The following is a 14,690-nucleotide window of genomic DNA, read 5'->3' on the forward strand; positions in this document are numbered from 1 at the left end:
CATCTCATCAGACTCAGTGATTCCTTCTATTCCTGTTGAAGCCAACACAGATCTGACAAGCAACGGAAGTAGGCACCAATGGCATGGCACTCCCCCAGTGACAGCCTCCAGCACAATGGCCCTTTTGGACCCCCTGGCCTTACCCTCAGGCCCAAGGCTCTTTTTCTAGGGGCTCCCGCTCGGTGGCCTCTGAGCACCAACCACCCCAGCCAGCCAAGGACCGGGCTATGCCCTGGGGATCTGAGGCCACTTTGGCACAAGCCTCCCAGATCGCTGCAGAGGCAAGACCCATTGCAAAGTCAGGCTACCGCCACCATGGCTACGGTAGCTACAGAGGCCCCAGATACTGACCAAGAGGAGGTCAGGAAGCCGGAGGGCCAGGAGGACCCCGTTCCGCCTCTGGCCTCTTCATCTTTGTTCCCGGACGAGGCAATGGCAGGAGCTTCAACCTCAGGCCCTCCTCCAGTTGACCACAGGGCCCACTAGGACTTCTCCAGAGGATTGCCCACAACATGGGATTACAGGCAGAGGAAGTGGTCGAACCCAAGGACCCCATGGTCGACATCCTCCCTCCAGAAGGACCATCCCAGGTAACTCTGCCACTAATAAAAGCGATCCAAGCAATATTAAGACTCTGTGGCAGACCCCGGCTTCAATCCCGCCTACTGCCAGAGGTGTGGAGCGCAAATACTTCATCCCCTGTAAGGGGTACAAGTATCTGTTCTCTCACCCACAACCATGTTCTCTGGTAGTGTCAGCAGTTAATCAGAAAGAGAGACAGGCAGCAGGGGCTGGCCCCTAAATCCAAAGAGTCGAAAAGGATGGACCTTTTCTGCAGGAAGGTATCCTCAGCTGCAGTTGCGTAAAACCAACCAGCAAACTGTCCTCCACAGTAGATATAACTTCAACTCATGGGACTCTGCGTTGAAGTTCAAGGAGCTGATTCCACCAGACTCCAGAGCCGAGTTCTCTGCTATTATTGATGAGGGGAAGGCAGTGCCGCGGACCTCTTTGCAGGCTTCGTTGGACTCTGCGGACTCGGCTGCCCGCACTCTTTCCTCAGGAATAGCCATGAGGAAGAGCTCATGGCTTCATGCATCCGGGTTGCCCCTGGAGGTGCAGCAAACCCTGCAGGACCTACTGTTTGAAAGCGCAGGGTTATTTTCGGAGCAGACAGACTTCTGCACAGCTTAAAGGACTCCCGGGCAACTATGAAATTGTTGGGCATGCACTCCAGAAACCCAGTGAAAACATTTCAAGCCCCAACGGCAATAGCAGCGCCCATATCCTCCTCGGCCGCGGCAGGATTTTTATAGTTATAGGGGCAGGAACGGCAGGCACAAACTTTCCAGTCCCCCTTCTGGGCAGGGCCAAAGCCCAACCTTCGTCAGGCTGTAAGCAGGCCTTTTGAAGGCGAGCCTGAGGACAGCACACCTACCACGACACCAGATCCTTCCCATTGCTTCATGAATTGTCTATCCCACTTCTGCCATGCTTGGTCCCAAATAACATCGGACCACTGGGTTCTTCACATGGTAGAAGTGGAATGTTCTGTCCAATTCTGCTCTTCCTCTCACCCCCTTTCCCTGTCCCTCTTCAGAGACCCTGCTCACAAGCAACTCCTTATCTAGGAGGTGCAGGTGCTCCTCGCCATAGGAACAGTGGAGGAGGTTTCTCAGGAGCTTTTGGGCAAGGGATTCTATTCCCACTATTTCCTAATCCTCAGGGCAAAAGGGGAGGAGGGCTTCAGACCCATTCTAGACCTGCGAGGACTCTACAAATTCAAGGTGAAGTTGAAGTTCTGCATGGTCTCCCTGAGCACAATTATCCCTTCCCAGGATTCGGGAGACTGGTACTTCGTCCTCCACATGAAAGACGCGTACTTTCACATAGCCATTCGGCCTGCACGCAAACGATTCCTACGATTTGTGGGCAACCACAAACGTTATCAGTTCACGGTCCTCCCATTCGGTCGAGCGTTCACCAAGTGCATGTTGGTCGTAGCAGCCTTCCTCTGGAGGAGGTGGGTGCACGTATACCCATACCTCGACGACTGGTGCTCAAAGGGTGCACCAGGGAGTAGGTGGAATCTCAGGTCCATTTAGTCAGATCCACTTTCAGAGGACTGGGCCGCCTCCTCAATGTGAACAAGTCAACCTTGTCTCTGACCCAGAGAATAGAGTTCATTGGAGCAGTGCTGGACTCGGTACAGGCAAGGACATTTTTACCAGAGACCCGATTCCAAGCCATGTCAGATATTATTTAAGGCCTCCAGCAGTACCCGACCACTACTGCACTTAGGTGGTCTGGCATGCCAGACTGAGTCTCAAACCCTTGCAAGCGTGGCTCACGTCTGCCTTCGCCCAGGACGCAACAGCCTGGACTCAGTGGTGAAGGTGCCAAAGCACATATTAGAGTCCCTCCAATGGTGGCTCAACCCTCGGACGGTGTGTGAAGGAGTCCCCTTCAACAGCCCCCAGCCCTCCTTGACCCTGGTAGTGGACACGTCAGTTCTGAGTTGGGGTGCGCATTTGGGAGATCTCCAAACACAGGGCCTGTGGTCACAGGATGAGCTCTCCCTTAATATCAATATAAAGGCGCTCAGGGTAGTACGACTAGCATGCCAAACTTTTCAGGCCCGGCTGCAAGGACAGTGCTTGGCAGTGATGACTGACAACCCCACTGCCATGTTTTACATCAGTAAGCAAAGTGGAGCCCATTCCTTCCCCCTGTGTCAAGAAGCCCTCCTTCTATGGGACTTCTGCATCGCCCACTCCATTCACCTGGAGGTGTCCTATCTCCCAGGAGTTCAGCACGAACTAGCAGATCACCTCAGCAGATCATTCCTTAATCACAAGTGGTCAATCTGTCCAGATGTCATACACTCCACCTTCCAAAGGTGGGGTTTCCTGAAGTCAATCTGTTTGTCACCCAGAGCAACAGAAAGTGCCCAATGTTCTGCTCCTTCCAGAGTCACAGCCCTGGCTCAATCACAGAAGCGTTTCTGCTACCCTTAGGAGGCAGACTGCTATATGCCTTTCCACTGATCCCTCTCGTGCACAGGGTACTTCTCAAGGTCTGCAGGGACAGAGCGGAGGTAACTCTGGTGGCCGCAGCATGGCCTCGACCACACTGGTACACCATGTTTCTGGAGCTGTCAGTGGACGCCCTGATTGCATTACCACTCTACCCCGATCTGATCACTCAAGACCACGGTCACCTTCACCACCCAGACCTCCAGTCCCTCCATCTCACGGCGTGGAAGCTTCATGGTTAAACCCCATGGAACTTCTGTGCTTGGAACCTGTAAGAAAGGTCCTACTTGGCAACAGGAAACCATCCACCAGAGGCACTTAACTAGCTAAGTGGAAAAGGTTCACTTGCTAGTGTGCCCAACAGCACACACCTCCACTCCAGGTACCTGTATCACTTATTCTAGAGTACCTTCTGCACCTGAAACACCAAGGCCTGGCAGCGTCATCCATCAGGGTACATCTCACTGCTATCTTGGCCTTCCACCGTGCAGCATCCAAATGCTCCATATTCGCCAACCCCACCGGTAGGACGTTTTCTCAAGTGTCTGGAACGGCTACATCCTCAAATTAAACAGCCTGTTCCTGTGTGGGACCTTAACCTGGTCCTCGCCATGCTCATGGGGGGGTGGGGGGCTTTTGAACCTCTGGCGACTTGCTCACTCCTTTACCTGTCATGGAAGGTAGCCTTTACATCAGCTAGGAGGGTGTCAGAATTAAAGATCCTTACCTCCAATCCACCCTGCAGAGTCTTCCACAAGGATAAGGTGCAACTCAGGTCTCACCCAGCCTTTTTTCACAAGGTAGTGTCACGCTTCCATACTAGCCAAGACATTTTTCTACCTGTCTTCTATCCTCAGCCTCATCACAGTAGTCGAGAGCAGAGGCTGCACTCATTAGATGTTTGGCGGGCGCTAGCGTTCTACATCGAATGCACAAAGCTGTTTAGGCAGTCGAACCAGCTGTTCATGGCGGTAGCAGACCGGATGAAAGGGCTCCCGGTCTCATCTCGAGGAATATCTTCCTGGATCACTGAATGCATCTGCACACATTACAAACTGGCCAAGGTCCCGGCCCCAGCACTTACAGCACATTCTAAGAGGGCACAGGCCTCGTCAGCGGCATTCCTGGCTCAGGTCCTGATACAAGAAATTGTCAGAGCAGCAACTTGGTCCTCAGTGCATACGTTCACCTCTTGCTATGCTATCACCCAGCACAGCAGAGATGTTGCAGCATTTGGCAGAGTGGTGCTCCAGTCAGTGATTCCTTAACTCCAATCCCACCTCCAGGGTGGAGCCTGGGAGTCACCTGATTGGAATTGACAAGAACAAGTATTCGAAGAAAAAACTGTTACTCACTTTCTCGTAACTGTTGTTCCGAGATGTGGTGGTCATGTCCATACCAATACCCACTTGCCTACCCCTTTGTCAGAGTAGCTGGCAAGAAGGAACTGAGGAGGCACGGGGTCCTATATCTGGTGCCACTTCAGGGGGCTCCACAGCCCACCCAACGGGAGCTGCTAAGGGAAACTTTCCGATGACTCTGTGTGCACCACAACCTGATTGGAATGGATGTGAACAACACATCTCAAAAAACAACAGTTACGAGAAGATGAGTAATTGTTTGTTATCCATAATGATATTTGGAATTGGGCAGATGTCAGGGCAGATTTGTAACTGTTTAGGCCTATAAAAAACCTCCACAAATTAAATCAGCAGTGCAGTATGTATCAGACAAGTAAGAAATCAACTGCTAGTGACAGCTCCACAATTTAGGTAGATTTTTCAGACTGAGACACCAACTTCATAATGCGAACAGAAGGGAGAAGGAAACCAATGAGATAAACAAAGGGACCCAGCCCAGAGAAAATTATAAATAAAAACATTTTTGGTACAGTTCTTCATTGAATTTGTGTTCTTTTCCTTCATACTGTTGGTCTCCTTTCCTTTCCTTTCCTTTCCTTTCCTTTCCTTTCCTTTCCTTTCCCATGCCTGCCCTTTTCCCCTTTCCTTTCCATTCTTAGCTGTTGCTTCACTGTTTCAGCCCCTAAATTTGTCTACAGGTGCATCAGCTAGTACAGAAATGTCAGCAATGAAAATCTCATGATCAACATGTTGTTTCTATGACCATTTGGGATCAGAAGTGACGTTTGCTTCCAGTTGAGGATGGCGTAGCAATCAGACCATATTCTGTCTCTGCACGCTATTCAAGTGAGAGGCTCATGAGATACTAGTCATGTTGATGGCCCTGAAGACCTAGGGTTTCTGGGGATGGTTTGGGGAGGTGAGAAATATAGTAGAGCTCTGACTGGGGCTTGTGGTGCTAGAGTAATAGAGGAAGAGAAGAAGGTAGACAGGTGGATGGGGTGTGAGGAGAAAGCTGATCATAAATTAATAAGCATTATAAAAAAGTCTATACTTATAGAAAAAGGAACACAGAATGAGGGAGACAAATACAGAAGGAAATAAAAGAAGTAAATAAAAAATAAACAAGTGACTGTATAGTTAACCTTTTTATAGAACATCTGCTTCCAAGCTGTTGTCTGATATACATAAATACGAAGGCTAGGACTATAACAGGGTTTAAAAGAGAACTTGTTAAGTCCATTAATGGCTATTAGCCAGGATGGGTAAGGAATGGTGTTCCCTAGCCTCTATTTGTCAGAGAGTGGACATGGATGGCAGGAGAGAGATCACTTGATCATTACCTGTTAGGTTCAGTCCCTCTGGGGCACCTGGCATTGGCCATTGTCGGTAGACAGGATACTGGGCTGGTCAGACCTTTGGTCTGACCCAGTATGGCCATTCTTATGTTCTTGTAATTTATAATACAGACACGACATATTTTCATTTGAATACCAGAATGAAACACCTATCATTTAAGTGTAAAATGCAAACAGATCTAGTCTAGACATGAAGAATTTTTACTCTAACATGCTTGCAAATAACCTTGAGTTACCATTCTGAACACTGAAAAAATAAGAGAAAATTCTTTCTTGACTCTGTTTGCATGGTCATACGCAGAGCATTGGACTATTACCCAGCTATAGCGGAATTGTCCTGTTCTGATGTGAAAACTGGCAATGAATTACAAAGTTTAACATTACTTCACCTTTTTAAAATTGGTGATCTTCTCAAATGAAACCTACTAATAAACTTGCTCATAAAAAAATTAAAAGAATATAAAGATTGATGTTTCATGACCTTTCAGTGTTGCTATGCAAAGTTGATTGCACGTCCAACCTTAATTCTGACCCGATGTTCATGTGCATTACGATAGTGTTTCATTACATGATCATATACTGTGTGTCAAATAAGACAGTGTAATGTACAATTTTTTCTACAGCTTTACATACATACGTCACAGCTTATATTAGAGTACTACTCTGTGAATGCCACTGTCCCCGAATGCCTTATTTAAGTCATTCACTGTGACCTTATATGATCCACCATGCAAAGTTGCAGAAAAAAATATTCTGTATTTGAGAAATGTGGTCATGAAATTATTGTATGAAATACACCTAAAAGTACACTGAACAAGACCAGAGTTCTTTCACATTCCCTTTAGTTTGCTACTCATTGCATAAAGTGCAAAGTAAATGAGGTAAGGTGTGCTCAGATCCTTGCCTGGCTCATGATGCACAAACCTTCAGTAACTTATGACTCCCTACTAACTTATCACACAAGTTGTTTCTCTCACTCAAATCGCTGAACCGTTTCCCCCCAAAGTATCTTTAAAAAAAAAAAAATCTTCAGGCACAGACTGAAAAATTTCAGTCCAATATTGAAAATTTCAGAAAGTTGTGAATGAGTAAAGACATGAAATGAAAACCTTTCCGTGACCTTAATAAAAGGTGAGCCTGCCCTGCTTCGATAATCAGCCATGCAGAAACAATGAAGTCCTTTCAAAGTGTAACAGAAGTCAGTATGTTGAATAATAAGTTTATTTTTAATTACACTTTTATTAACTTTACTCTGAATGTGGTGACCATTGTGGTGGTTGGTTGTATGGCTTTGAATGCATAAAAACTTGTCAATTTTAACAACTCATATTGAAATTTCTGATTACACATCTGTTTCTTTGAGGTGTCACTTATATAATTGGGCCTGTTTTCTATCCAGATAGTATCTGCAGTGCAGTACTGCCATCAAAAACATATTGTTCATAGAGATCTCAAGGTGAGTAGAAAAAACCCCAACCAAAGTTTGTGTGCAATAGTTTCGTTCTTTGTGCCTATAAGATTTAGAGTTTTAAATCTTTTCTATGGCTTACAGGATGTTTCAAATGCTATTAAAATATATTAAATATGGAGCTATTTCTTTTTTAAAAAAAATTGGGGGTGGAGGAGATGATGAGATACATCTTAATGTAAGGATTTGGATGGCATATGAGAAGTGGAGCCTCTGACCTCTGTCACTAATTGAAATCTTGCTCAGTTTGGTAATGATAAAAAACATTACAGTTGGATAGCAGATGTGAAAATCCTTGGTGATTCTTGTTGCCGATATTAGTAGACAACCCAAAAAACCCCACCATCATGGATGGGGTGGCTTCTCTTAGGTTTGGCACGAGTTGGTGTGGCATTATGAGAGCTTGCTCCATTCCTTATACTATAACTGTATAAGGTTGCTATTACTTGCAACCGAAGTGTGGCACATTTCATAAATCTTATCTTCACTTTATAGTAGAGATTTTATGTACTACAAACTTTTGTAAGCATTTACCAGATAAAAGTGTAGGTTTTAAGAGAGATGCAGTTTCATTTTCATCTTTTTACATGGAAACATTAAAGTTACAGAAATACCAAATAGTTTTTCATGAAGTAACCAAAGGGATGATACATGTGACTAGCTTTATTTAGTGTAACAGGTGCCATAAATCTGGTGAGATTTTAAAATAAATATGAAAATTACTAATTTTGTTAAGATGTTTTATTGTTTTCAATAAAAAAGCAATTTTAGTACACTTTTGGCTTTTTCCTTTAAGAATGAATAAAAAATTGAACAATAGCTTTTGTAGAAAAATCTGAAATTTACACAACATAGTATTTTTCTTTTCTTCCTCCCAGGCTGAAAATCTATTGCTAGATGCAGATATGAACATTAAAATAGCAGACTTTGGTTTTAGCAATGAGTTTACAGTTGGAAATAAACTGGACACATTTTGTGGCAGCCCACCATATGCTGCTCCAGAGCTCTTCCAAGGCAAGAAATATGATGGACCTGAAGTAGATGTTTGGAGTTTAGGTGTTATTCTTTACACTCTTGTTAGTGGATCTCTTCCTTTTGATGGACAGAACTTAAAGGTATATTACTTACTCTACTAACTGTTGTAATAATTCAACAACAGTATTTTAAACTATGCCTCAGACTTTTTATAATTCTCTTCCTTTCTCCCAAGGAACTGAGAGAAAGAGTACTAAGGGGAAAATACAGGATCCCTTTCTACATGTCAACAGACTGTGAAAACCTCCTCAAACGTTTTCTGGTGCTAAACCCAACTAAAAGAGGCACTCTAGAGGTAATAGCATGAATAAAATACTTTCAGACAAAATAGTAATTAAAGGTGATTTACCAAGCTTCATTTGTACCACTAATACTTGCTATTCCCCTCCCCCATTAGCAGGTATTTAACTTCAATTGATATTTGGTGCCTTAAGAGTTCTAGTGTGAGTTTTGGGCACAAATATGGCAAAGTTGCACCTGTTCCCTCAAGTCAGTTTCTCAGTGCAGTGAAGAAAGTTTTTTTTTCTGTGCGTATGCAATCCAACGCAAACTCTTAGATGGTTGCCTACTTACATGTGTACTCTGAGCATGCACCTGGGATTAAGTGGGCAAATCCATAATGCGTGAAGAAATTGGGGTTTCGTGCATGCAACCCTAATTTGAATACACATCAGTTGTTTTCATGCCTACGTTGGGAAGTCACTTAAGAGCGCACATCTTTGAAAACTTGATTTTTTTCTTTGTTTCCTTAAAAGCTAATAACCCAAAGCACAATAGTATCACTATTGTAAACTGTAGTTTTGGACTTTCAAAATGTACCGTAGTATTCTACAGTAAGGTATCTTGAAGATGTATAGAGTAATCACATGAGGAGGAGTTACTGATTACTACCTTCAAAAGTAGTGCACTATGGCTAGGCATGGCTTGCATTTTAGTACATTCCTATGAAAGACTGTTGGAGTACAGTAATATCTGTGACTTCCTAAATAGTGCAACATTAGAGAAGGGTTAAAATCTCAGTTTGGATTTTCTTAACCATAATACTTTTAAACAAGTGCTTTCTTTTGTCTGCTCCTCTTTTTCTTTTGTATTCTTGATCAATACTTTATGCTTTAATTTAACTCCTTGAGAACTGTCTAGTTCCCAAGTGAGTAATATTTAAAATGGTGAAGTCTGCAAGAGGTTTTGTGGCTGAAAGAGGGCATTAGTGTACAAAATCCAGTGAAGATTTCCTGGATTAGGATGGTTTCCTGCATACAGATTCTTGTCTGGAAGAAGTCTTTAACTACTCTCCTCCCTGTGCTCTCACTGCAACCAATCTCTCCATACTAGTACTTAACTTTGACCTTTATGCTGGAATACAGCTGATGGGAAGTAGTCTGTCTAGGAGCACAACTCCAGGGAGGAGAGGGAAGAGGACTGGCAATAAGGCTGGCTAGTTTCAAATATGAGTTAGGAATTATTTGGAGCTTTCTGGAAAAGAATGGTGGGTAGAATTAGAAGAGGAAGCAAGGGACATACCTCTTTAAACCCAAGTCTGGATTTGCTTGTTTTCAGTTCTTCAGTGCCATACATTTTTGATAGATGGGACTTTGACCTTTCAGTGTCTTGTTTCGTTTACAAGTAAATATCTTACACTACTAAGCAACCTATCTTTGTAGCAAATCATGAAGGACCGGTGGATCAATGCCGGGCATGAAGATGATGAGCTAAAACCTTTTGTTGAACCAGAGCTAGACATCTCAGACCAGAAGAGAATAGGTAATTCAGTGTTTTCCAGTATGTCTGCATTTAACTTGCAGTGTTATGAGTTCATGTACTGTATAGTCAGATCTGATCTGTGCTTAATATGTATATTTAGGTATTTGAAAAACAACTTTATTATTAGTATCTAATAGACATTGTTCCCACATTTAGATGTTTTGTTCCATTGTTAGAAATAGGTTTTTTGAATATGGAAACAATCAGTGTATCTGTTAAAGCATATTGTGACTTACAAACTCCTTCCCTCCTTTCAGATATTATGGTTGGAATGGGATACTCTCAAGAAGAAATTCAAGAATCCCTTAGTAAAATGAAGTATGATGAAATTACAGCTACATACTTATTGTTAGGGAGAAAATCATCAGAGGTGAGTATAGAACAGGAAAAAAGTTAAAAATATTCTGATGGTAAATGCAGAAAAACTATGCAGAGCAATTCAAGTGAAAGTTATGGTTCCTCTTTGAGAAATTGTTTACATGAATTCCACTATTGGGTGCATGGTCCACCATGTGGACAGGATCAAATTTTTTTGGCCAATAATGTCTGTTGTGGCTTCACCTGTGTCCTAAATATCCTTGCATGTCCCCCTACCGAAGGGCATAAAGGACAGAGCAGGCCCCATTGTCCCTCAATTCTTCAAGTGCTTGTCTGTATATATTCCACTGTTGATGTGCACACACTCAATACAATCCTGTTTGCATTCTTTTACCCTGCAGTGTCCATTCAGGCCCTGTGTGCAGAGTGAGTTTCCTTGTACCTCTAGCCAAAGGCATAAAATGTGCGGTGATCCCAACTTCCCCTCAGTTCACCACCCCGTGTCTTGCAGTGTGTGAGCCTCTTCCCTCACTGTGTGTCATTTACCCATTGTTTTGTAAATAGAGACTTAATAGCTGGTGATCAGTGTATAATTTTTGATGGCATTTCCTTTCTTCTTCATCAAGAAGGAATTTTATTTTGCCTGAGCATCTGTCCTGGTTATCTGATTGGTCATAATGACAGAACACAAGTCTCCAGGCTTTAGGAATTGCCCTTCATGTGAGATAGTAATACCTCTAAATGATGGGTATACCAGATGCTTACTGTGTCTGGGTGAGAGGCAGATAACCGAGAAATGTCATCTGTAAATTATTTTTTAAGAGAAACCAAAGATCTGGGGAGGCTTGCCTGAAAGTGGTCCTGCTGGAGAGGTTAAAACATCCTTCTTGAAACCCTGAGATGGCTGGGGCAGGAGAAATTTCTGAGCACTCATCTAAAAGGGCTCTTGTTGGCTCCTCTACTTATAGAGTTGAAATAGCTGCCTCTAAGGATCTGATGAAAATCTCAAGGGATAGGGAAGGAAAGAACAGAGTCCACACCGGGAAGAGATATAGGTCTCCATCACCAGGTCCTTTTTCAGGAGCCACAAATCCTCTTGAGCCTCAGTTGAAAAGGGTAGCAGCATGCCCGAAAAGGTATGCTCTGGAACGCAGTCAGGCATCGAACCCAGTGCTTCTATGCAGTCTTCCCTTGTATTGGTGCCATCCTCTCATAAAACTTTAGTAAGAACATGCCAATACGAAAGTCAGACAAGTGGTCAAAAGGCTAACTGGTGTTTTCAGGACTGGACTCCTGACATCTCTTTAACTCCTTTGTCCCTGGTTGTGGTGTTCCTCCCCCCCCCCCCCCCCCCCCCCGCGCGGGGGCTTCTTCTAGGACTCAGAAGACACACATACTGCACTCAGGAATGTGGGCTAACAGCAGGATTGGACTAGACAGACACTACTGGGAGCTGTCAATCAGAGGGGGACCAAGAGCTGCCAATTGGAAAAGAAGGAAATTGGGCAGTATGTTCACTGGAGTCAGGTTGAGAACAGGTGGTTATGGAGTATTCCAAGAGGGAAGGAAGCAGGGCAGAATGTGCATGGAGCAACAGAACCAAATCTGCAGGGAATCCATGTGGTAGAACAGTAATAAAATGGAAGAAATTAAGAGAAAAAGATGATAGCTAAACCCAACTTAGCATATCAAATTCATTTCTCTTGATTTAGCAAGTAGATTTTGTGAACATTTGTGACTGGAGTCCAACAAAAAAGCATTACTACACTGCTTAGCTGTGTTAAGTCATTGTTAACTTTAATGTAGATGCATTTTTCTCAAAACATTATTTAATGTGGTGCCTCATGGCATCAGAAGTCCTGATTAAAATTATACCAAAAATAGATTCCCAGAGTGAAGGAATAGTTGCTGACCTAGGAATATACACACAATCCCAATTCTGCTGTTCCTTATGTTCAAGTTGCGTTCCGATTTGCAGAGTCATTTGTTTCTCACTAGTAGCCACGGGTGTGGCAGTTGGGCCAAGTAATCCTTCATATGTGCCATCTCCTTCATGCAACCAATGTAGAGTAAGGGTAGTGATTGGTTGAATTACCTCTTATCACAGTGGTCTAGGACTCTTGGCATGGCATAGATAAATGCCTTGGTTTTGCACAGGTATAATTAGTAGGGCTGATTAAAAATATTAATCTTTTTAATCGCGTGATTAATCATGCTGTTAAATAATAATAGAATAACATTTAAATACTTTTGGATGTTTTCTACACTTTCAAATATATTGATTTAAATTACAACACTGAATACAAAGTGTATGGTGCTCACTTTATATTTTTTATTACAAATATTTGCACTGTGAAAAATAAAAGAAATATTTTTCAATTCACCTAATACAAGTACTGTAGTGCGATCTCTTTATTATGGAAGTTGAACTTACAAATGTAGAATTATGTACTAAAAAAACTGCATTCAAAAATAAAAATATGTATAACTTTAGAGCCTACAAGTCCACTGGGTCCTACTTCAGCCAATTGCTTATACAAACAAGTTTGGTTACAATTTGCAGGAGACAATGCTGCCCGCTTCTTGTTTATAATTTCACCTGAAAGTGAGAACAGGTGTTCACATGGCACTGTTGTAGCTGGCATTGCAAGACATAGATGTGTTAACGATTCATATGTCTCTTCATGCTTCAACCACCAGTCCAGAGGGCATGTGTCCATGTTGATGGGTTCCGCTCGATAACTATCCAAAGCAGAACGGACCAACGCATGTTCATTTTCATCATCTGAGTCAGATGCCACCAGCAGAAGGTTGATTTTCTTTTTTGGTGGTTCAGTAGTTTCCACATCTGAGTGTTGCTCTTTTAAGACTTCTGAAAGCGTGCGCCACACCTCGTACCTCTCAGATTTTGGACGGCACTTCAGATTCTTAAACCTTGGGTCGAGTGCTGTAGCTGTTTTTAGAAATCTCACATTGGTACCTTCTTTGCGTTTTATCAAACCTGCTGTGCAAGTGTTCTTAAAACAAACGTGCTGGGTCATCATCTGAGACTGCTATAACGTGAAATATCTGGCAGAATGCGGGTAAAACAGAACAGGAGATGCAGTTCTCCCGCAAGGAATTCAGTCACAAATTTAATTAATGCATTATTTTTTTAACGAGCATCATCAGCATGGAAGCATGTCCTCTGGAATGGTGGCTGAAGCATGAAGGGGCATACGAATGTTTAGCATATCTGGCACGTAAATACCTTGCAACACTGGCTACAAAAGTGCCATGCGAACACCTGTTCTCACTTTCATGTGATGACGTAAATAAGAAGCGGGGACCAGTACCTCCTGTAAATGTAAACAAACTTGTTTGTCTTTAGCGATTGGCTGAACAAGAAGCAGGACTGGGTGGACTTGTAGGCTCTAAAGTTTTACGTTGTTTCGTTTTTTAGTGCAGTTATGTAACAACAAAATCTACATTTGTAAGTTACACTTTCATGATAAAGAGATTGCACTACAGTACTTGTATGAGGTGACTTGAAAAATACTATTTTATTTTTACAATGCAGATATTTGTAATAAAAAATAATATAAAGTGATCACTGTACACTTTGTATTCTGTGCTGTAATAGAAATCAATATACTTGAAAATGTAGAAAAACATCAAAAATATTTAATAAATTTCAATTAGTATTCTATTGTATAAGTGTATTAATAGTGATTAATTTTTTTAATCATGATTAATTTTTTTGAGTTAATCACATGAGTTAACTGCGATTAATCAAGAGCCCTAATCATTAGTAAAGTCCAAATGGGTGAGAACTTAAAATTGGACTATAATAAAGCTCAGATCTCAGTGCTGATTGAATCTGTTGATATTCTGAACAGAAAGAGCTCTCAGCTATCCTTGTAGCTGTTTTCATTGCTTCACGCTTACTCAACGCACATTCTAGTTAGTGAAAATCCTGAAATCTTACTATATAGATTAACAGGACACTGAGGATACAAATCTGCCTACACAGGCTATTGTCTTTAGAATGCCTACCAAAACATGGCAGACTCTACATCTGATCTTCTTCCCACTCTGTCTCACCCCACCTAGCCCCAGAAATTTAAAACAACATAATTACTCTCTTAATATAACGCTGTAATGGAAGGAGAGTGTGGGGTCTCCTTTTTCCAAAAAGGGTAAGGAGATATGAAGACTGGTTGGGGTAATGTGAGAATCATATATGAAGAGATGTCAGGGCAGTTGGCAGCTAGAGCAAGGGTGAGTGCATGGCAGTATAATAACTTGAGAGCTTCCTGGCTGAAAGATAATAACTAAGACTCTACCTAATTTGTGGTAGTGTGGAACTTGCAGA

At 42.6% G+C, this 14,690-nt stretch overlaps 1 protein-coding gene across 11 annotated transcripts in view; it reads left to right on the top strand.

Annotated features, from left to right (window-relative positions):
- The window catches only part of MARK3 (microtubule affinity regulating kinase 3), a 111,036-nt gene that overhangs the window by 56,320 nt on the left and 40,026 nt on the right, over positions 1–14,690 (top strand). For 10 of the 11 annotated variants that reach the window (XM_073349748.2, XM_073349738.2, XM_073349741.2 and 7 more), the window contains 5 exons: positions 7,154–7,210; positions 8,101–8,337; positions 8,433–8,552; positions 9,919–10,018; positions 10,276–10,388. In XM_073349748.2, coding sequence (XP_073205849.1) covers positions 7,154–7,210; positions 8,101–8,337; positions 8,433–8,552; positions 9,919–10,018; positions 10,276–10,388 — 627 coding nt within the window. The remainder of the gene's footprint in view (positions 1–7,153; positions 7,211–8,100; positions 8,338–8,432; positions 8,553–9,918; positions 10,019–10,275; positions 10,389–14,690) is intronic. The other variant, XM_073349742.2, reaches the window with a different exon arrangement.

The sequence above is a fragment of the Lepidochelys kempii genome, chromosome 6 (assembly GCF_965140285.1).
Source record: "Lepidochelys kempii isolate rLepKem1 chromosome 6, rLepKem1.hap1, whole genome shotgun sequence".
Lineage (NCBI taxonomy): Eukaryota > Metazoa > Chordata > Testudines > Cheloniidae > Lepidochelys > Lepidochelys kempii.